Here is a 22,582-nt window from a genome sequence, read left to right as displayed (position 1 = left end):
CTGGTGGCTAGCTCTTGGCTAAGTTTCTCAGGCTCTTCAAGGCTGCTTGTGAGACCTGCAACCTGTCCCCAGGCCCCATTCCTGGTCTCTGCTACTAGACAGAGTGTGCCAGGCCTTGTCCTCTTGCTGACACTACCCAGCAGCATTCCTGAGCCACAAGGGACCATTGGTACAGGACAACAACCTGGGGAGAATGAAGTCATCGGTGGTTCCCAGACAGGTAGAGCATAAATCAGCTGCAATCCTGTGTCAGACAGAGTAGTATGCAAGGAACTGAGTATTTACATGCACAATACCAGGCCCCCTGATGTGGAGAATAATATTAAAGCGAAGACCAGACTTCAAACTCCATTATACAGCAGCAGTCATCAACCCCATCTGCTACTAGTTAAGGAGTACAGAGCTATGATGCTGAGTGAAAGGAGCAGAACCAGGAGAATATCATACACAGTAACAACCACAGTGTGAGATAAATTTTTCTGGTAGGCTTAGCCCTTCACAGCATTGCAAAGAACTAAAACATTCCCAAAGGACTCGAGACAAAATGCCATTTGTATCCAGAGAAAGAACTATGGAACTGGAATGCAGAAACAGAATATTTTCTTGTCTTATGTTTTGTTTGGGTTTTTCTCATGGTTTCTCCCATTCATTTTAATTCTTCTATGAAACATGACTAATGTGAAAATGTGTTTTATAAGAATGTATGTGTAGAACCCATATAAGGTTGCATGTCATCTCAGGGAAAGAGTAAGAGGAAAGGGAGAAAATCTAAGTCTTACAGAAGTGATTGTAGAAAACTGAAAACAAATAAATTTTTTAAAAAAGAAAAGGAAAAGGCATACAGAGCTGGATCAATGAAACAGACTGGACTGGTGAGCTTCAGAAGCAACAGAACTAAAAACCCCAGCGTTTGAGAAAGTGGAAAACATAAATTACCCAGGGAAAAACTCAGAATCTGATTAAAAAAAAAACTTCTGAGAAAACTGGAAAGCAATCTGGCAGAAATCAGGCTCAGACCAATAACTTATGTCACATTCCACAACATATCTAAATGGTGTTGTTTGTTGTCGTTAAGTCATTTCAGTCATGTCGGACTCTCCGTGACCCGACTTGGGATTTTTTTGGCAAAGACACTGGAGTAGCCTGCCATTTCTTTCTCCAGCTCATTTTATAGATGAGGAAAACTGAGGCAATCAGGGTTAAGTGAATTGCCCAGGGTCACACAGCCAGTAAGTGTCTGAGGCCAGATTTGAACTCAGGAAGATGAGCCTTCTGACTCCAGGTCTCTTACACTCTATCTACTATGTTACCTAAGCTGGCTTATCTAAATGGATACATGACCTTAATATTAAAAATGATAATATAAAAAATTAGAAGAGACAGATCATATACCTTCCAAAGCTAATCACAGGAGATATATTCTTAACCAAACAAGACAAAGAAACAATTACAAACAAAAAAGATAATTTGATTACATGAGATTGAAAAGCTCATATACAAACAAAAATTAATGGAAAAACATTTTTCTATCAAATTTCTCTGATAAAGATTTGGTATCCGAGATATGCAAATTATTAATAAATATACATGACTAATAATCATTCCAAATTATCAAAGGATATGAAAAAACAGTTCTAAAAAAAGAGAAGCACAAAGAATTCACAACCATATGTAAAAAGGTCCAAATCACTAGTAATAAGAGAAATGCACATCAGAACAGCCTTGAGGTTTCATTTAATACCCTCTAAATGGGCAGAAAAAGCAACATTCAAATTTGGAGGGGTTGTGGAGGACAGGGATACTAACTTTGTTGATGAAAATGTGTGAAACCCCAAACAATCTGGAATTATGAAAACCAAATGACTAAAATGTCTATACTGTGAGAGATAGCAAAAGGTAAGTTTCCACAGTAAGTTATTGTTAATTGATGAAGTCAGTGAGAATAAGTTAGATAATAAGGTCAGCAGACAACCAATCAAAAGGCAGACAGTGACCTTCAGAAAATTACCAAGTTTTTGATAAAGGAACCAAATCTATAGCTACCTGGAACTAGCCAAGAAAAATGGCCTAGAGTTACCTGGAGAAGGCTTTTCTTCACTGAGTTTGCTTAATGAACCTCATGCATATAAGCAGACACACCCCATGTAAAATTATTCCTCCATTTTCTGATCATGGCTCCTAGGTCAAAGCATGTTTGGGAGGGGGATCACAACAAGGGTGTTTATGTAATGGACATGTAGAGAAGATAGTGACCTAATGGAGAATGGACCAATCCATCTCCTGGTGGAAGGATCTTGCTTCTGAATTCAGTGCTCCCTCCTCCTGAAAAGAGAGTGGAGGACCACTTTGGCCAAAGAGTTCAATTCCTCTGAAGTCTGCTGTAATAAATTTTCCTTCATACCTTATTAGTGCAAAGTGTGTCTCTAACAATACCCTTTGAGACTCCACTACAAGGCTTGTACCCCAAAGAAGCTATCAAGAAGCAAAAAGTCCCCAAATACTCCAAAGTATTTATAATATCACTTTTCTGTGATAGCTAAGAATTGAAAACAAGACATATATCCCTCAATTGGGGAAGAGCTAAACAAATTTTGGCTCCTGAATGTAATAAAATACTTCTGTTCTGTAAGAACCGATACATGTGATGAATGCAGAGAAGTCTTGAAAGATCTATTTGAACTGATGCATGCAGAAATCAGCAGAGCCAGGAAAAGAACATATCCAATGACTGTACCAATGTAAACAGAAAGAACCACACACCAACCAATCAAAAGTATGTGTAACAAAATTGTAAAGATCAAGTGGGACTTGAATGAGAACTATGAGAAGACACCCACAACCTACCCTTCTGTAAAGGTAGGAGATTCCTGTGTTACAGTGCACATATTTTAGGATTTTTTCAATGTACTGAGCAGATGTGCTGATTTTTTTTCCTCTCTAAAATACTATTTGTTATAGGAGATGGCTTCTGAGAGGGGAAGGAAGAAATAGAAAATATCAGCAGAAACTTATTTTTTTAAAGTTCCATAGGAAGAAGGAGAATCGGGGGAGAAGGAGGTAGGGAGAGAAGGGAGAGAGGGAGGGAGAAGAGAGAGGAAGGAAAGAGAGACACAAAGACAGAGACAGAGAAAAAGAGAACAAGGTTCCTGCCTCCCTGCAATGTATAATCTATACTTAGGTGTGTAAGTTTTGGGGAACAGTTTTGTCATGTCTTTGTCACCCACAAAACCCCCACAAATACAAAAAAACTAACATTTCTTCTCCTTCCACTGGGAAAATGAGTATGATGCATTTTGTTTGCAAAGATTGGGGAAAAGATCTTAACAGGAAATTATCAATAGCATAAATTGTTAAATAAGACCACATACTTCCCTTTCAGCTTTCCTTTCTCTGAGTGTAGCCATTTCTTTATCCATTCGACGAATCTCATTGCCCACTCGTCCTATTTCTCTCAGAGCAATAGCCTTCAAGTGTCTTTCCGTGTTAATCTCATTTTTTCTGGCTCTGTAAAGAGACTGTGGAATATATTTACAGGAGAGAAAAAACATTTAATTTTAATACTAAATAAAATGATTTGTGGCATACTCTCCCACAAAGATAACTGACAGAACTCCAAAGAAATGCCTAAGTATTGCTAACCAATTTCACATGCCTCTCAACTCTGTGCTGGGTCAGACTTCATCATCATGGGATCATTTGAGCTCTACTCAGTCACGTGGTCTTGGAATGTTTTACCACTGAATCAGTTTCCTATGAAAGTCCTTCAGCATCTAAGGTATAGACCAAGTGACAATTGGCATTGAACTAAGGAGATTCCTCAACACAAGTTCCCCATATTAATGAAATCACAGGTCTAGACCAAAAACACTGGTCCAGAACAAGCCTAAAACACTAACTTTAAAAATCAGACTTTGAAACTCACAAGTCATATCTGATTGATTTAAAATAAAATTTCCCTGCTCAGTACTTCCTCTAATCCAATCCTGGAAGATTCTTCCATAAAACCAAGTTTAAAAGGGTTCTGACCAGATGAACACGAGGGAAAGGCCAAAGATGGCATCTTCGTGAATTCTGGGTCATGATTCATGGGCTCATAACCAAGGACCTGACTAACAGATTCCTTATACTCTCTCCAAGCCTACCCCTTCAAATGCCAGTCAATCTGTAGCAACAGCTCAGACTTCTCTGGGCTCTCAGTGCTGTCCCCAAGGGCCCTGGACACTAGGCCCAATTTTTATGACATTGGTTTGGTAAAGGCTCTCAGGTTTCTTGGTGATTCCTGCCTAAAACCTGTTTTCTTACCTTTTGTCATTACTCTGGTGCATCTGGGGACTGGGCTAAGGAACACTCTTTCCTAGACACATTCCCCACCACTACACTTACCCCACAAACCCTGGATTAATTCCAGACACCTGGGTTCTGTTTCTACCAGACTAGGAGGGGACATCCTACATTTAGAAATGAAGATCATGTAAAAAACAAATGATAAATAGATTAAGTGACTTGCCTAGGGTCACCAGAGCCAAGAAGTACCTTAGGCAGGATCCGAACCCAGGACTTTTTAAACCTGAACCTATCACTGCTGATTATTCTCACACTCCCTCCTTCCTTCCTGGTTGGCTGATCTAATATTGAGAATATTGTCATAGGAAGCACAGGGAAAGAGGGAAGACACAGAGAACGAAAGGAAGTGGAGGCCCCAGAGTGCACTGCCTCTCTTTGGTGGCACAGAACACAGGAAAGCACCCTGGACTTGGAGCCCAGGTGCCTGGGTTCAAATCTTGCCTGTGCTACTCACTAACTGCAGAAGCTCGGGCAAATCACTGACCCAATCTGGACTTTACTTCTTCATCTAGGAAAGGAGAAATTTGGACCAGACAACCCTGAAGATCCCATCCAGCTCCTCCCCAGTGGTCCCAGGGCCTCCAATAAAAAGGATCATGGGATTGACCCCGTGAAATTTTGTTTAAAATGGGGCTGAAGGGCCAGGAGGAAACTCAGAAAGCCCCTGGGGCCCACCAAGGTTAGGAGAGCCTTGTGTTGCCTGTGTCTTGTGGGCGGATGGACAGCAGGCAGGGCTCAGTGCAGGGCTTGCTGCTCCAATAGCCCCCTCCTCACCTGGGTGAACATAAACTCCTGGTTGACATTTTTTAAATGACACTTCATGGCGTTGATTCTCTCCTCATAGTCAGAAAGCTGCTCTTGCAGGGCAGTCCTCTCACTCTGCATCTTTAGCAGCTGTAAGCAAAAATGACATTAGCAGGAATCCTACCTGCTTTAGTGCCCCAAGGACTAAAGCCCCTGTCTACATGTGCATTTGGATGTCTAAAATCCACTTTTTAATTATGAAGCAGATTTTTTGTGTGATTTTATGACAACCGGGGTAGGGGTGGAAATCAACATAGCAGGAGGTAGGCTGGAAATTGGATACATATGCAGAGAAATCAGAGCGTCCTTTACTAAAATTGTACTTTCCTCATTGAAAAATTACATTCTCCAGACCTAAAAGGCAAAGTTATTCCCAAATGAAACCCCATGAGGAGTTTTACCAAGTAAAATAGGTCTAAAGTCACCTCCAATCACAGAGCAAATCCAGCAAACTCCCATAACAACAGGCTGTTCACTGGAGTTTCCTGTCCTCCCCTCCAGTTCAAAGGAAAGGTTACACCTGGGCTGCTATCACAATAAAGCAGGAGATGACAACCAGGCATCTACAGCATGCTGACAACCTGCTTTTGAACCTACTCTATGTATTTTTATAAGTCACTGGAAACAAGTGCACAAGAAAGTATTTGAGAAGGAACAGAGTTTGCATCACTTTATTTTTTTTTTTTTAGCAAAAAAAATTGTTCTCAGAAGACAGAAACACTTCCCTAAGTTCCCACTCAATTCTGGGGGGATACTAAAAAAAACTATTCTTCCCCATGTGACTATAATGACCAAGCCTGGCCCCAGCAGAGATGAGAAAATGTGCCTGCCTCAATTTCTTATCAAGATGGCCACCTGTGGGTCTGGAACAAACTGTGAAACTCAACTGATGTGTTGCTAAATTTCAATAAACTGCTCTCTCTCACCCATGAGCTCATGCTCTTCTTCTTCTTCTTCTTCCCTCCCCAACCCCTCCCTCTCTCTCTCTCCCTCTCTCTCTCTCTCTCTCTCTCTCTCTCTCTCTCTCTCTCTTTCTCTCTCTCTCTCTCTCCTTTAAAATCTCTGTTACAAGGGATGAGTGAATGGAGAAGGCAGAGTAAAAGGACATATTTGGGAATGAAAGTTGTGTAAAAACCTAAGATATCAATTTAAAAATTGTGCCTCCCTGGAATTCTTTCAACTTTTCCTCTTCCTCCAGTTTCTAGATCCTTCTTCATTCTGGTCCCCTAGACTGTCTCTAAGTGTCCAGACTTAGTTAATTAATATCCTTCTCAGGATGTGGAAGCCAGAATTGAATGCATCATCAATCAGCAAGCACTTATCATCTGCTCCCATTATGTATCCCCTCTGGGGATGCAAAGACAGAAATGAAATCGTTCCTGAAGACTGGTATATGTAAGTATGTAGAAAACAGGAGCCAAAGAAGTCCCTAAATGTAGGATGAGTGGGAACAGGTCAGGCCGGGTAGAAGGTGTAGAAGCTTGAGCTGAGCATTGCAGGAAGCCAGGGATTCTACAGACCACACATGGAATATGACAAAGATCGAGGGACATCTTTCTACAGGAATCAATCCTCACTTTGGAAGGAAAGCCAGTACGTTACACACCTTATACTCAGTGAACATGCCCACAGCCCAGAAGCATCCTTACATTTATATAGTCTAGGATGGACAATATCTTTGGGTACTTCAGCAGGGTCTGCTCACATTAAACAAACACATTGAAGCAAAACTAAATAATCATTTTCCCCATGCATCTTAAATTTTCTGGAACCAATATTTTTAACTCAAAAATAGAACTTTCTAGTTATTCACATGAAGTTAATTTTATTGCTTTGTAATACATCTAATCATTAGTAGGCTTTCCTCCTAACATCAAACCCAAGTTAGCCTGGCTCCTGATTCTACCCTCTGCTGTTACTGTTCCTAGAACTCTGCTCTCCCAGCAATAGCCAGGACCTTCTCCCACACAATTACCTTTTCTCTATTTGTCTTTGTCTATATTTTCATAGGAACTACACACAGTAGTATCAAACTGAAATAGAAATAGATCTTTGTGTGTGTATATTGACTTAGAAAACCACAAATAATGTTATCTGTCAGCATTTAATCATTTTAATTGTTAATTATTTGTATTTATTTGGGTAAATACTTTTCCATCACATTTTAATCTGGTTCAGGGCCAAGATGTCATTGAGTAAGACACTAGTGAACTACAAAGAGACAGCGCAGGATGTGGTGGGTTGAAGTGAAGCCTGCGACTCTGGCACTGGAAAAGCTACTTCATCTCTCAATGCCCCCAGGAAACAAGCAAGACTCCAGGTGGGGGAGAAGGTACCAAGGTGTCCTGGTAAAGGGACTTTCCTCATCACAGAGTGTTCTCTATCACTAAGATCCCAGGTCCACCTCCCAGGTACGTACACACACCTCCCACCAGGGAGAATGCAAACTCATCCAGAGCAGATCTTGCATCAACCATACGAAGTGCTAACACTTCTATGGCACTTTAAGGTTTGCAAAGCACGTCACAAAGATTAAGTCATTTGACTTGATCCTCACTACGGCGTAAGCGTGACTATTATCCCCACTTTACAGATGAGGAAACTGAGGCAAAGGGAGGGCAAGTGACTTTCCCAGGGTCATACTGCCAGGAATGTCTGGGGCAGGATTTGAACCCAAAGCTTCCTAAACCCGCCTCCATCACCACTCTCTGCTCCGCTGAACGGACTCATTCCTAGTTTTAAATGATTCGTTTAAAGTTTAAAGAGTTATAATAATGCAGGCAGAGGAGGAAGGAGGACAGGAGACCCAGCTGCCACCCCCGGCTCCAGGGGGGCTGCCCTGACCCCGACCCCTTCCTTGGGGCTCTGGCCCAAGAACCCGTACCCCCACCCCAAACCCCCAGCCCCAGAATCCCCTGAACCTCGACCCCCACCCTCTGATCCCCCGACCCTCTGACCCCGGTTACAGACCTCAGACCTTGACCTCGGGACCCCCCGACTTCAGAACTCCAACCTCGGCACTTTGACCCCCCAGTTCCAAGATCTTCCCGCCTCGATTCCCCAAACCCCTGACCCTGACCTCCTGACCCCCAGGGTGCCGGCCACCTCAAGACCTTGGACGCTGGACCCCCTGACCCCCCAACCTCGGCACTTTCATCCTCCCAACCCAAGACCCCTGCCACGTGACCCCTGGCCCCAGGGCTCCCAAGCCCAGCCTCACCTCCGAACCCGAACCCTGGTCCTAGAACCTCTGCCCCCCGGCCCCCGCCCCGGTCCAGCCACAGTCCCCACATCCCGACACCGAGCTCGACCCCGGACACCTGGACCGGGACCGGTTTCCGGCCGCCCACCGACCCTCGACCCTCGACCACGCCCCCCGGCCTGGCCTCCGTCGGCCGCCCAGACCCCGCTCACCGTAGCCTCCAACTGCTTGTTGTGTTCGTCGGCCACGGGGATGGCGAAGCCATCCTCCCAGTGCAGCTCGGCCAGGAAGTCGCTGCTCATGCTGGCGGTGGCGGCGGCGCCGGGAGCCCGCCCCGGCGCATTCAACTCCCCGAAGTCGGTTTACAGCCAGCCGCCGGCAGCCCTAGCAACCGTTCGGCGCCCTTGGTTACCAAACAGGCCTGCCTCGGGCGGGAGGCGGGACTTCCGCCACCGTGCGGCCGGGCCCTCGGGCGGAGGCTCGGGAGCCCGGAGCCTGATTGGCTGATCCGCTTCCTGATCGGCCTCCCGACGCGGAGGCGTCCTGCCCCTTAGAGTCCCCAAGGACCCAAAACACGCCGGGCAGGGAAGGGAGGGGCGGAGCCAGGAGCCCTGATTGGTGCATCACGGAAGCACGTCCACCAATGGCTGACCTTATTAGGCGGCCCGAGGCTATTTTTAGAAACCTCAGGTGTCTATTTCCCCGGTGCTGGAGCAGCCTCTCGGTGTCCGCACGTGGGAGCTCAGACGCACTAGAGGTGTTTGGCCGTTGGCCTGGCCAGTCCTCTCCCGCAGCAGTTACCGGGGGTCCCCTGGTCCCCCGCCTCAGTCCCTCTCCTCCTGCTTCGGGCCACGTGCCTGCTGGCTTACATGTTGCCCCAACCATTAAAGGGTAAACTTCTGGAGGGCAGGAGCCTTTTGTATTTGTATCAGGACTGCCTGGCACTGAGCAAATAATAATTAATAATTATTAATTAAGATTATTAATCTTATTGACTGATTTGTACGTACGTGAGCATGTGTGAATACGCAGGCACAAGCCTATGTGTGCCCAGGGGTGCACCAGTGGGTAAGTGCGAAGCCCCTGCCCTCATAGACAGTGTAGATACTGGAGGCACGTGCTGTGTGGGGGTGAACCCAAGTGTGTGACTTGTGTCTGACTTGGGTGTCTTGTGAGCACGTGGGCACAGGTTTTGTGTTCTTGTGTTGGCGCTCACCTGCCTGTGCTTGTACATCTATAGGAGCCTATGCAACCAGACCTGAGATAAAGGCAATCGCGAAAGTAAAATAGATCATCTTAAGAAGTTCGAATTGAAAACTTCTGTATTAACAAAACCAAGACAACTATGTGTGGGATGGCTCAGGTCCCTACGTAAATCAGTTACTCAGAGGCCTCTCAAAGTGATGACAGAAAAGAGATTTATTGGATTATCGAGAAGCAGGGCTCACCTGTAGGAGTAGGAAAGCCGAAGACAAAGAAAAGGGCAGTGATTTATATAGACCCTAAGGCAAGTCCCTCCTCCCCCCACTGACCATTATCCTCATTAGCTGAGAATATGATCTTACATTCTAGACACGAAATCTAACCAATCCCTTTTGAAATGAAGACATCGAGGAATTACGTACGTTTTGTCCAATCATTGAGACCCTAATACACTACACAGTTTTATATCCTTATATGGAACTATTCTATTCTAAAAATATTGTAACCTTGAGCCTTTAGGCCTTACCTCACCCCTGGGAGAAAAATTACAATCTGAGGAGTCTTCACTAAGTCTATCCCACTCAACTAGAATAAGAAGGGAAAGTGATATTTGGGGAAAATGTATATTTGCATCAAATACTATATCTGATGATGGTCTTGTTTAAGGTATATAGAGAATTAACACAAATATGTAAGACCACATGCTGTTCCTCCAAAGAATAAGTGTTTAGTGCAGGCATGGGGAACCTTCAGCCTGGAGGCCACGTGTGACCCTCTAGGTCCTCCAGTACAGCCCTTTGACTAAATGGGATTTGTTCTGTGAAATTTGGATCAGTCAAAGGCCACACGAGTACCTAGAGGGCCACATGTGGCCTGGAGGCCACAGGTTCCCCACCCCTCGTTTAGTGTATATGAACTTTAATTTTTGAGTCATGTTTGACTCTTTGTGACTCTATTTGGGGTTTTCTTAGCAAAGATACTGCAGCGGTTTGCCATTTCCTTCTCCAGCTCATTTTGCAGATGAGGAAACTGAGGCAAACAGGGTGAAGTGACTTGCCCAGGGTCACACGGTTAATAAGTGTCTGAGGCCATATTTGAACTCAGGAAGATGAGTCTGCCTAACATTAGGTCCCATCCACTGTGCCATGTAGCTGCCCTCTATATTTGGAGAACTAACAGTTCTCCAAAATGAAAAAAGAAAGAAAAAAGAATTGTAAACGCTTAATTTAAATTTCTCCAAATGTAAATCAAAACACCCTGAGATTTTTGTCTCACATGCAGAAAATTGGCAAAGATGAAAAAAAGATGAAAATAATCAGTACTGGAAGGCAATGCCAAAAGCTTGAGCACACTAATTGGCTGGTGGAATTGTAAATTTGTCTAACCTTTATGGAAAGTAATTTAGATTTTTTTTAAACTAAAATGACCATGCCTTCTGCCATAGCAAAGATTTACCTCAAGGAAGGCAAAGACAGAAAGAAATGTCCACCAAAATGCCGAGAGCAGCATTTTTTGTGGTAATAAAGAACTGGAAAAAAGTAGATGCTCAGCCACTGGGGAAGAGACCAACCAATTATGGTGCCTGACTTAGGGAATTTTATAACACAAGAAGAAAGGATAAATAAGAAGAATTCAGAGTGGGCAAGCTGAACCAATGCCAAGTGAAGTGAGAAGCAGGAAAACTAATTACAAGGATGACTACAAAAATATAAATAAAAAAGAACAACAGAACCAAAACCTTGAATGCTGTGGAGTTACAATGACCAAACTTGCCCCTTTAGGAAAATTAAGAAAATGCACCTCCTTTTCTTCTTTGAAAAAGCGAGGATCTATGGGTGTGGACTATTACATACACTGACGGACAAATGGGATCCATGCATTAGTTGGTTTTGCTGAACTTTTTTCTCTTCCTCTTTAAATCTTTGTTACAGGAGATATCTCCAGGTACAGAGGAGGGGGAGGAGATAGATTGGGAAATGAAGATGACGTAAAAAAAAAAGGTGTCAGTAAAACAAAAAGATTATAAATGAGAGAAGAGTGTATGTCGGGAATAGGAAACTACATTGACAAAATGTATGGAGGAAGCAAAAGTGTGGAATACGGGGAACAGCTAGGTGGCACAGTGGAAAGAATGCCAGGTATGGAGAGGAGAAGACCTTTATTATTATTTATTAGCTTGTGGCTTTGGGGCAAGTCTCAGCCTCAGTTTCCTCATCTGTAAAAGGAGAAGGTTGGACTCTACTGCCTCTAAGAATTCTTTCAGCTCTAAATCTGTAATTCTATGAGTGATCTCTCTTGACTGTAATTCTTGAGATGAAGATAAAAATGAGATATAAATGACAAAATAAAGTGGCATCAGGTTGTGTAGAGGAGTGTTAAAGAATTTAAAATTTAATTAGGAGGCATCAGAGTTCCGCTCTACTCCCCACCATGTAATCTCATAGGATTATAGACTTAGAGTGAAAATGAATTGTAGAGATCATAGAATCAAACCCCAATCATTTTACAGATAAAATTGAGACCCATTAAACTGAGAGACATTTTAGTGACCTGTCCTAGGTCAGACAGCTAATAAGTGTCTGAGATCCATGAATCACCTTGAGAGCTGAATCTGTTTCACTGCTGTGTTTGTATCCCTAGCCACCAGACAGTGATTAATAACTGTTTGTTGAATTATACAAAGAGTTTTGAGCAGAATAGTGATGGGTCCAAGCTTATGCACAAGGTCAGGTTGGAAGGAGGAGAGAAAAGTGAGACCTATAGGGAAGGTATTGTAATAATCCAGGAGAATGGTAATGAGCACCTGTTTTAGGATGATGATAGAAAGGAGGGTACAGATACAATACTCCAAAAGGAAAAAAAAAGATAGGCTTGCAACCCAGAATAATTTACCTTGCAAAGCTTGAGTGTATAAGGGGAAATAATGGACCTTTAATGGAACAGAACGCTTTCAACTATTTCTGATGAAAAGACCAGAGCTAAATAGACACTTGGAAATGAAAACACAATAATTGAGAAGAACCCAGAAAAGCAAATTTATTTGAACAACAGGAAGGGGCTTATGATGATATAATGCTAACACTCTAATAGAGGGGAGAGAAACCAGTGTCCCTTCAGAATCTTAACATGTTCAAAAGGTATTGCTGGAGTAAAAGAAGAAAAATAGAAGTTCTAGGCAGGGCAGATTGGGTCTTCTTTTCCTAGGTCCTAAAGAGGGTTAAAGACAAAGGAAGGTAAAAGGAATACATGGGTGTAGAAAGGAGGAAGAAGGGGGTAGACCTTGCTATTTCTCATAATTAGGTACAATAGGAAGAAGAATATACAAAATGGAGAAAGAAATGAATGGAATGGACATCAGAGGAAATTCATCTTTCTGAAATGGGCAAAGGAGAGTTAAACACACACACACACACACACACACACACACACAGAGTTTCGTATAGAAATGCCTCAAATTCAATAAGGAAACCACCTAGTGATAGGCAGGATGGGGTAAAGGGGGAAGATAATACAGAAGAGGGAAGAGCGCAACAAAACAAACAACCTTTGTTTCAAAAAGCTGAAGGGAGAGGTGGGAAAGAAGGGGAAAACTAGACTTTAAGGAGGTGCCGAATATTGCCTCTTGGAGATTTGGGGAATGACTGATCACGCTGTCATATAGGAATGTAATAGAATATTCGTGCTGTAAGAAGTTAAAACAGAACCAAAACAAGGATTACACATTGTAAAGAAAAACAACTTTGAAAGAGTTAAGAATTCTAACCAATGCAAAAGACTAGGATGAGACGTGTTCTCTACCTCCTGACAGAGACGTGAAGCGCTCCATGTGGGAAAAGAGACACATTTTGGGACATGGATACAGTGTGGATTAATTTTGTTTAACTATGTTTATTTATTAGAAGGTTGAAGGGAAACTGGAGGAAGCACAGACAAGCAGGATAGTTTTATTATTCATTCATTCATTCATTCATTCATTTATTTGTTTATTTTTACTTTTCAGCATTCACTTTTATAAGACTTTGAGTCCTAAATTTTCCCCCCTCCCCAAGATGGCACACAATCTGATTACATTATCACGTTAAACATATTTCCAACTTAGGTTGTGAAAGACGAATCAGAACAAAAGGGGAAAAAATGCAAGAAAGAAAAAAAGAGCAAATAGTGCGCTTCAATCTGCTTTCAGACTTTCAGATAGCATTTTCCTTCATTAGTCTTTTGCAATTGAAGAGTTAAGTCTATCCAAGTTGGTCATCACACAATGTTGCTGTTACTGTTTACAATGTTTCCTTGTTCTGCTCGCTTCACTCAGCATCAGTTCATGCAAGTCTTTCCAGGTTTTTCTGAAATTTGCCTGCTCATCTTTTCTTATGAAACAATAGTATTCCATTACATTCATATATCACAACTGGTTCAACCATTTCCCAACAGGTGGGAATTGCCTCAATTTCCAATTCTTTGCCACCACAAAAAGAGCTGCTATAAATATTTTTTCACATGTAGATCCTTTTCCCTTTTTTATGTTCTCTTTGGGACACAGACCTAGGAGTAATGTGGCTGAATCGAAAGGTATTCGTAGTTTTATAGCCCTCTGGGCATAGTTCCAAATTGCTCTCCAGAATGGTTAGATCAATTCACAACTCCACCAACAATGCATCAGTGTTCCAATTTTCCCAGGACTTCTCCAACTTTCATCATGTTCCTGTTTTGTCCTATTAGCTAATCTGATAGGTGTGATATGGTACCTCAGAGTTGTTTTAATTTGTATTTCTCTAATCAATACTGATTTACAAATATTTTTTCATATGACTATAGATAGCTTTAATTTCTTCATCTAAAAACTCTCTTTGACCATTTATCAATTGAGGAATGACCTATATTGTTATAAATTTGACTCAATTCTCTGTATATTTTAGAAATGAGGCCTTTATCAGAGACACTGGCTACAAAAATTGTTTTCCAGCTTTCCAGGTAAGATGGTTTTGAAAGTAACATGTGGAATTATGGGAAACTTTTAGGAAAGTAAATTAAAAGACAGAGAAATTCAGTTTCATACAATACAATCTTTTTTGTATTCTACTATAAATAGAAAGATAGATAGGTAGATAGATGGATAGATGGATGGATGGATAGATATACTTAGAAATGTTCCTTTTTTTGATGTTTAAGTTCAGAATAAATAATAAATTAATGACACCCCTCCACTCTCCCCCCCCCCATACAAAGGGAGGAGGAGGAGAAAGTTAGAGATTTGAGAAGGTAGAAGTGAGGAAGGAGGTATTCCCGACATAGATAGATAACCAGCTTGCAAAGATATGGATGTCATATCTGAGGCCTTAAAGAGGAAGAAAAAACCTTCAAACCCCTATCTAAGATTTATTAGAATTGTGCCCCAGCTGTGTGATCTTAGATGCAGCTGGATTCCTTCAGGTCTAATTTCTAGAAATAGTGTCAGAACTTTTCCTGTGATCATCAGGCACCGAGTCACAAATAACTATGGCAGACACTACCCATTCACTCTCTTCCTCCCAAGCCAATGGGCTGTTAGGAAGTAGACTTAACTTTAGCCGGTCCAGCTGTCACTAAGGCTGAAACTGTGGCACAGAAAAGTGTCTCGGAAATTACTCACTGAACTCTAAATAAAGCAATGCATGATTAGAGTCATAGAGTCATTGATCATTAGGCCTGGAAGGGAGCTATAATAAACACAGATGCTGATGGCTTCATGTCTCCAGTGGGGGAAACCCATTTCTCCCTGAGTCTATGCACTCTGAGTACATACAGGTTGGATAGACCCTGCAAGTGGATAATGAGTCTAACTGACCAAGAAAAGGAGTTTGGAGTAGATTGCTTTGGGGAAAGACTGCAGTGCTTTTAATGGCCTTGAGTAAACTCAATTCCACTCCATCCAACAAGCATTTTTAAGTCCCAGTACTCCAGGGACTACACAAGATATAGACAAAACCAAGACAATCTCTGTCGTCAAAGTTTCCATTCTGCTGGGAGACTATTGTAATACTCAAGGTGAATGGTGATAAGGGCCCAAACTGGGGTAGATGAAAAGTGGGCCAATATAAGCAATGGTGTGGAGGCAGAATCAAAAAACCAACTGACAAATTTAGGATAGGAAAGTTTGTACCGAGCTCACTGTTTACCTGAACACTCAAAGGTGTTAGTTGAGTGCAAGCTCAATGAATTAACAGTGTGACATAGTTGACTAAAAAAAAACCCAACAAATCTCACCTTGGCTGCATTAAGAGAAGTGTGTGTGCCAAAGGAAGATCCAGTCCTGCTTCATCCCAGTTCATACTGTATCTGGAGTGTTGGGTTTGGTTTGGGGCATCCGCACTGTAAAGGTAACAAATGGAAGATTATCCAGGAAGGATATTATGCAACAAGCTTCAAAATGCTGTTAAGAGGAATGTGAAGAAGAGTTGGTGATAGGCATGGAGAAAAGGAGACCAGAGGTGTGGGGATAGAAAGGGTGGGAGGGAAACAGATCTGTGACAGCTGTGTTCATCTGTTTAGGGCTATCACATGGACAAAGATTCCTCCAGCATCACTCCAAAGGACAGAACTCTAACTCATGGGTGGAAGGCAGATTGATCTTACAAAGGCAAAGGAAATAAAATTCAAGCCCAGGTTTGATGACTCCAAATCTATATAATGGTATCCTGATCCTACCAATGGTGTAGCTGCCACTTGGGGAAGATGCTTAGAGGCTATCTAACTGTCAAATGTTCCCATGTTTCACCAACATCAGGCATCGTGTTGGTTATGGAATTGAGGTTCTGGGAATTACAGCCAGGACCTGCGGATATTTGTTCTCACCTGGACTTACAAAAGATTTTTCACATGGATTTCTTTCTCCTTCTGCGAGTCCGTAGCCTTCTGAGACTTACAAGCTCTCCATAGATTATAGATCCTGACTCAAATCCCTGCAAACCTCTGACCAACATGGTATACATACTATGATAGTGAAATATAGAAACGGACAATTAGCCTCTCTAAATGCCTTCCCCAAGTGACAGCTGCTCCTTTGTCAAGATGATGAAACTGTAATACAGTGGAAAAAACACTCTACTTGGAGTCAGCAGGTCTGGGCAGGAAGCTCATCTCTTTTGTTTCAATAACACAGGCTCTGACAAAGAGTGTCTTACTTCTATCTATGGGACCAAATAGGAAGGAAGGAACATGGGTAATGGATCATGCCAGCATCAAGAAAAGATGTCCTTCTATGGAAGCAACACCCAAAATCCACATACAAGACCTCCTTGTCTTTATATCTAGGAAAGACAGTATGTCATGGTGCTACTCTCAAGTCAAGAAGACTTAGGTTCAGATCTTCTGACACCTATTGGCTATGTAAAACTAGGCAAGTCACTTAACTTACTGCCTAAGACATGGTACCTTGATATCTCCTTCTCTACAACACAAAAATAATCCATTAGATTGATGCTGATGCTGCCTAATAGGAAAAGCTGGTGGATGAGTAAGCTCTAATTTTTAAAAAGAATGCTCAGCTTTGGAGATAATCAGGTTTAAAAGAAAGCTGAGAATCTTCTGGGAGAAAATCCTAGACCTCTGCATATCAGCCAAGGAGCATGCTTGCCCAGCTGTAAAATATCCTTCAAATCCTATAGAATGAACTAGACCACTTAGAAAAGCACAGTCCACTGGCTCCCCACTCTTGCCCATGAAGATGGAGGGTTTCTCCATGTCTGATCATCCGGCAGATGGCGCTGTGTGTCTATGTAGACCAAGCATCACAAATGGAAACTTACCACCAGAATCCTCATCAAGGTCTCCTATTATAATGAAGATCATTATTCCCATCTTCCAAGCCAAATCTCAGGATGAGGCATTAGAGACATACTTGAGGAGAAAACACCCAGAAATAATTGTGGAGTAAATAAGAACATAACAACCTATTGACGGTAATGTTTCCCGGCTCACTCTAGCTCTCCAACGACTGAGTCTCCGGTTGCACAGACCTCTGAGTTAGATCTATTACCAATTCACAGATGCAAAATTACAGTTGCGTTTGTTTTTCTAAAGCCTGTTAGTTTCTATTGTTGTGGAGCAGCGAAATAATGACAATAATTAACAATAAGAGCGGGAAAGTAGAATTCTCCTGAGTTTGATCAACATTTAAGTGATGCATGCACTTGAGAATCCCTAGATGCATTTTTTCTTAAAAATGAAAACACTTGGGTGAATATACATTTTTGAACATAAAGTTTTTTGTTTTTTTAAAGCAAGTGATTTGGGTCAGAGATTGTTTTATTTATATGTATTTACTTACTTGGGATTCGGTGAGTCTTCCTGGAATGGAAGATTGTTTGTAAAATGAGTTTGCTGTTGAGTCATTTCTGATTTTGGGGGGGGTTTCTTTGCAAAGATACTGGAGTGGTTTGTCATTTCTTTCTCCAGACTATTTTACAGATGAGGAACCTGAGGCAAACAGGGCTAAATGACTTTCCTAGGGCGACACAGCTAGTAAGTGTCTAAGGCCAGATTTGAGTGCAGGAAGATGGCTCTTTCTGATTCCAAGCTTCCCCCAGGGCAAAGGCTATAACCGAGGAGTAGAAAGATGGAAAGAGGACTGGGTCTGTCATCAGAAGACCTGGGTTTTAATTACTGTTCTGCCACTTACTACGGTATTTGTGTGACTCTGTGCAATAACAAATTAATAACTAGCATATAATAATAATGATTAATAACTACCATTTATACAGTGCTGTAAGTAAGGTTTGTAAAGCACTTTTATACATATTAATATTTTAATAATCAATATAAATATATTTAATGCAACATAGTAATATAACTATATTAATATATGCAAATATATTAATATATGCAAATATATTAGTATAAATATATCTCCTTTATTCTCACAACAACCCTGGAAAATAGGTGCTATTATCTCCATTTTACAGACTGGGGACAACTGAGGTTAGAGAATTGCCCATATCACACAGCTTTTAAGGCAGGTTTTGAACACAGGTCTTTCTGACTCCAGGTCTGGAGCTCTAACCACTGCACCACCAGTTTATTTCAATTCTCTGGACCTCTATCTCCCTGTCTACAGAATGAGGGTCTTGCGCTACATGGCCTCTGAGGTCTCTTCCAACTCTAATGTCTTTGATGCTTCCAGCTCAGCCTGTTTTGACTTTGCCTTTGTACCGCCTAGCTCTGACACTGGTCTTAAATAGAAGGTCCCTAATAGGAACTAGAAGATTGAAGCCCAGGGCTTCAAGGGCATCTAGTTCAGCCCCTTCATTGGATTGATAAGGAAACTCAGGCCCAGAGAGTTTATGTGTATTGAATTAAATGAAACTGGCCATGCTAATTAACATGGACCTTCCTAAATTATATTACCTAAGAAGGAAAAGTTAGGAGATTAGGTACTAGATCTAGGTTTGGTTTGTTTGGGTTGGCAGTGGAAACCAGTGAATGGAAGGGACCTTCTATTTCCTTGGTACAGGAAATTCCTGAAAAAGAAACATCCTGCTTCCTCTAAATGCCAGTGTCTTCCCTCTGTTGATTATCTCCAATTTGTTCTACCTATAGCTGGTTTGTACAAAGCTGTTCCCACATGGTTTCCCCCATTAGACTGTGAGGTCCTTGGGCAAGGGGGTATCTTTTGCTTTTTTTGTATGTGCAGCCTTTAGCACTGTGCCTGGTATACAGTAAGAAACTAAGAAATACTCATTGACTGACTGACTGACCTCTACCAATGAACATGGGGGTTTGTTGGACAACACAAAGTCTTAAACAGTTACTTGGACCAAAGAGAGGTTAAGACTTGCACAGGGTCACATGGCCAGTAGGAACCAGAGACAAGATTAGAACCCAAGGCTTCCTGGCTTGAGGCTAGCACCATAACATCCTTTGTTGCCTAGATATTTCTATTCCATCTGAGTATTCAAACATTACAAAAAATCCATGGTTTCATTGATGAGTTTTCCCTCCAATAATGAAGATCAGTCAATCCATGTTTGTATTTTCATGGAATCTGGATTATAGATTTGGAATTGGAAATTACTTGGAGCTAAGATCTTGTGCCTGGGTCTATGAACTTGTTTTTTAAATAGAGGATGTGTGTCCCAAAAGTCTTATGCAGATTTAATCTTGAATAACCGTTTTCTTTTTGAATTTTCAGTTCCAAATTCTCTCTTTCCCTTCATCCCTTCTCTCACCCATTAAATGGCTGCTTAGTAAAGCTTAAAGCTGTACTAAAATTTTTGGGACAACCTTTATTTTGATACCTGTCTTTAAACATAATTGGTTTCCTGTGTTATCCTATATATGTATTTTATTTTGAAACATTATTCTGAGAAGGGGTCCGTAGGTTTCAGCAGTTGATCCAAGAGATCCATGAATCAAAAAAAGGATTAAGAACCCCTGGCATGGAGGCTGTTTAGTCCAATCCCTTGCCTTACAGCAAAGGAAACTGAGGCCCAAAGGGATTAAGTGACTTGTCCAAGATCACTGTGGTAAAAATGTAACAGGCAGAATTTGAATCCAGGTCCTTTGGCAATCTACCATATATTTCACTGAATCATTTGACAAGTATTTATTAAGTGCTGTGCTAGGGATACAAGAACAGAGAAGGAACCCATCTCTCCTGGGAAGGAACTTCCACTCCCATGGGGGAAACAAGGACACATAAACAGAGAACATCAATATAATAAATATATGTGTGTCTATATACACATATGTAAACACATAGGAATGTACCTATGCACATGCACATATGTGTGTATGTGTAGTAATTCATACAAGGCAGAAGATAGCGGTCTGAACTGCTTCTTAAAAATGAAAAAGAGAGCCTATGAGTCAGAGGCGAGGTGGAAATGGCTTCTAGGTAGAGTGGACAGCCAATGCAGAGGTCCAGGGGCAAGAGATGGAGTATTGTGAGTGAGAAACACCACTGCCATCAGAAGCCAGTTTGCCTGGATCTCCAGAGTATGGGAGGAGGAATAATGTCCAGGAAGGCTGCAAAGACAGGTTGGGGCCATAAGGTAAAGTTTTAAAGGCTAAACAAAGAATTTTTATCTGATCCTAGAGGCACCAAGTCACTTCTGTGCAATTTTTATCCATATCTACCAATATGTTCTTAGCAATCTTCAAGGATTTAGTGATCCTGACATAGTCATTTATTCAGTCGACAATCTTTCATTAACTGACTACTACTTAACAAAGACTTACTGGACTAGAAGTAGAGGGAGAGGAGGAAGGAGAGGGAGAGGGAAGATAATCCTTGTGTATTAATAGTTTAAACTGGAATGCTATCTAGAAAAGTCCACAACACTGAACTGAAAATAATCCCTCTTGCCTTCTCTAGACTAGCAAAATCAGAAAGCATTCTGTTAGTTGCTGGCACAAAGGCCTTGGAAAATGGAAAGGGGGCACTAATTGGGATTGCTATTGACTTCAAACGGTAACCTACAAATCAGGGCATGTTATTTACAGTATTCATTTGCTATATGAAATCTGGATTGAGCTAAATGGGATGCAGCAATCTCTTTAATGCCTTTTCATAGTCTTTGAAAATTCTCCTGCTATTTCATTCTCTCAAAGGAAGCAGCTCTAATCATCCTAGTATAATGTTATGTACATCACAGGCACTCATCGATAAGTACTTGTTGAATTAATGAATTGATTGATTGGTGATTGGCATCCCTTTTTAGGACCAGCTCTTTATCCTGATTTTCCAAGCACATCTCCACCTGATTGGCTTATAAAGTTTATTAAAAGTGCATTTGTTAGCATTTTAAAGGACTTTCTGTTTATCTCTGACTGACAGCCCATGTGGACAAAGTACTGACCCTGGGCTTAAAGGACAGTGGGTTCAAATCTTAACTCTACTATCCACTATCTGTACTATGATGGATAAATCAGTTCCCTTGTTTGTAAAACAAGTTGTTGAGTCATTTCTGACTCTTCATGAGCCCATCCGGGGCTTTCTTGGTAAAAATACTGGAGTGATTTGTCATTTTCTTCTCTAGCCCATTTTACAGGTGAGGAAACTGAGGCAAACAGGATTAAGTGACTTGCCCAGGGTCATATAGCTAGGGTCTGAGGCCAGATTTGAACTTAGGAAGATGAGTCTTCCTGATTCCAAGCTCAGTACACTATCCACTGTGCCACCTAGTTGCCTGTGAAGTTAGAAAGTGATTCTAGATGACCTCTATGGTCCCTTCCAAGAATGAATCTAGGCGACTGTGACCTTCCCTGACCATATGTTAGTCAGAAGTATAAAGATCTGTCTCAGATCTGCCCATATCTCCCCATTCCTCCTGCTGACCTCCTGAAGTATAGGAATACTTACCAGCTTTGCATAAGAATACTACCCAGCACCAGAAAACAGAAGGACCATGAGAAGAAGAGGTAGATGATCATATAACTTCAGAGCTAAGTTGGGTCTTAGAAGTCATCTAGTCTGAGATGAAAAAACTGAGATCCAGAGAGGAGATATGATTTGCCAAAGATCACAGAGGTAATAAATAACATGTTTAAAATTTTAACTCGAGTCCTCTAGAATCTATATCCGGCAATCTTTCCACTTTACCAAAATCAAGAACAATTCCAAACATAGCCCAGTGAAAAGGAAAAGTGGAGGTGGATAGTGCCTTGAGGAGGACTAAAGCCTAATTCACTACTTCAGGGAAGGGAAAGGAGCAGCAGTGATCACTGGAGTCGCACTGAGCTTCCTTTCCTGCTAATTCCCCTACCCTTGGTCCCACACTGATCTCAGAAGCTAGAGATTCCCATGGTTCAGTTCCCTAGGCCACATAATTCATCAGAATGGAAATTGGGGTGGGAGAGGTACAGCCTTCCCTGGTTTCAAGAAACAAATCAAAATGCTGGTAAATGTTAAACAGCCGGCTCTCTGGGAAGAAACAGCACATGCTGGAAACTGTTAGGTTTAATCTTTAAATATATTTTCTCTTTCAATTTATTAAGTCTAAGCAATTAATGGGTAGCTAGGTGGCCCAATGCATAAAGACTCATCTTCCTGAATTG

General features: G+C 41.7%; 1 protein-coding gene and 1 long non-coding RNA gene across 2 annotated transcripts in view; one reads left to right on the top strand and one right to left on the bottom strand.

The window, feature by feature from the left end:
- The window catches only part of CCDC39 (coiled-coil domain 39 molecular ruler complex subunit), a 55,872-nt gene extending 47,056 nt beyond the window's left edge, over positions 1–8,816 (bottom strand). The window contains exons 1-3 of the mRNA XM_072618389.1: positions 8,563–8,816; positions 5,119–5,238; positions 3,369–3,515 (exon numbers count right to left, since the gene is read on the bottom strand). Coding sequence (XP_072474490.1) covers positions 3,369–3,515; positions 5,119–5,238; positions 8,563–8,652 — 357 coding nt within the window. The 5' untranslated portion in view covers positions 8,653–8,816. The remainder of the gene's footprint in view (positions 1–3,368; positions 3,516–5,118; positions 5,239–8,562) is intronic.
- Positions 8,817–9,217: 401 nt separating this feature from the next.
- Positions 9,218–16,416, top strand: LOC140510076 (uncharacterized). Its single transcript, XR_011969080.1, has 3 exons — positions 9,218–9,418; positions 14,467–14,521; positions 16,079–16,416. It is a non-coding gene; the product is annotated as an uncharacterized lncRNA (long non-coding RNA).
- Positions 16,417–22,582: the final 6,166 nt, after the last annotated feature.

This window comes from Notamacropus eugenii, chromosome 6 (assembly GCF_028372415.1).
Source record: "Notamacropus eugenii isolate mMacEug1 chromosome 6, mMacEug1.pri_v2, whole genome shotgun sequence".
NCBI classification, from domain to species: domain Eukaryota; kingdom Metazoa; phylum Chordata; class Mammalia; order Diprotodontia; family Macropodidae; genus Notamacropus; species Notamacropus eugenii.
The sequence above is the reverse complement of the archived record's forward strand: the minus strand, read 5'-3'. Positions and strand labels throughout refer to the sequence as shown.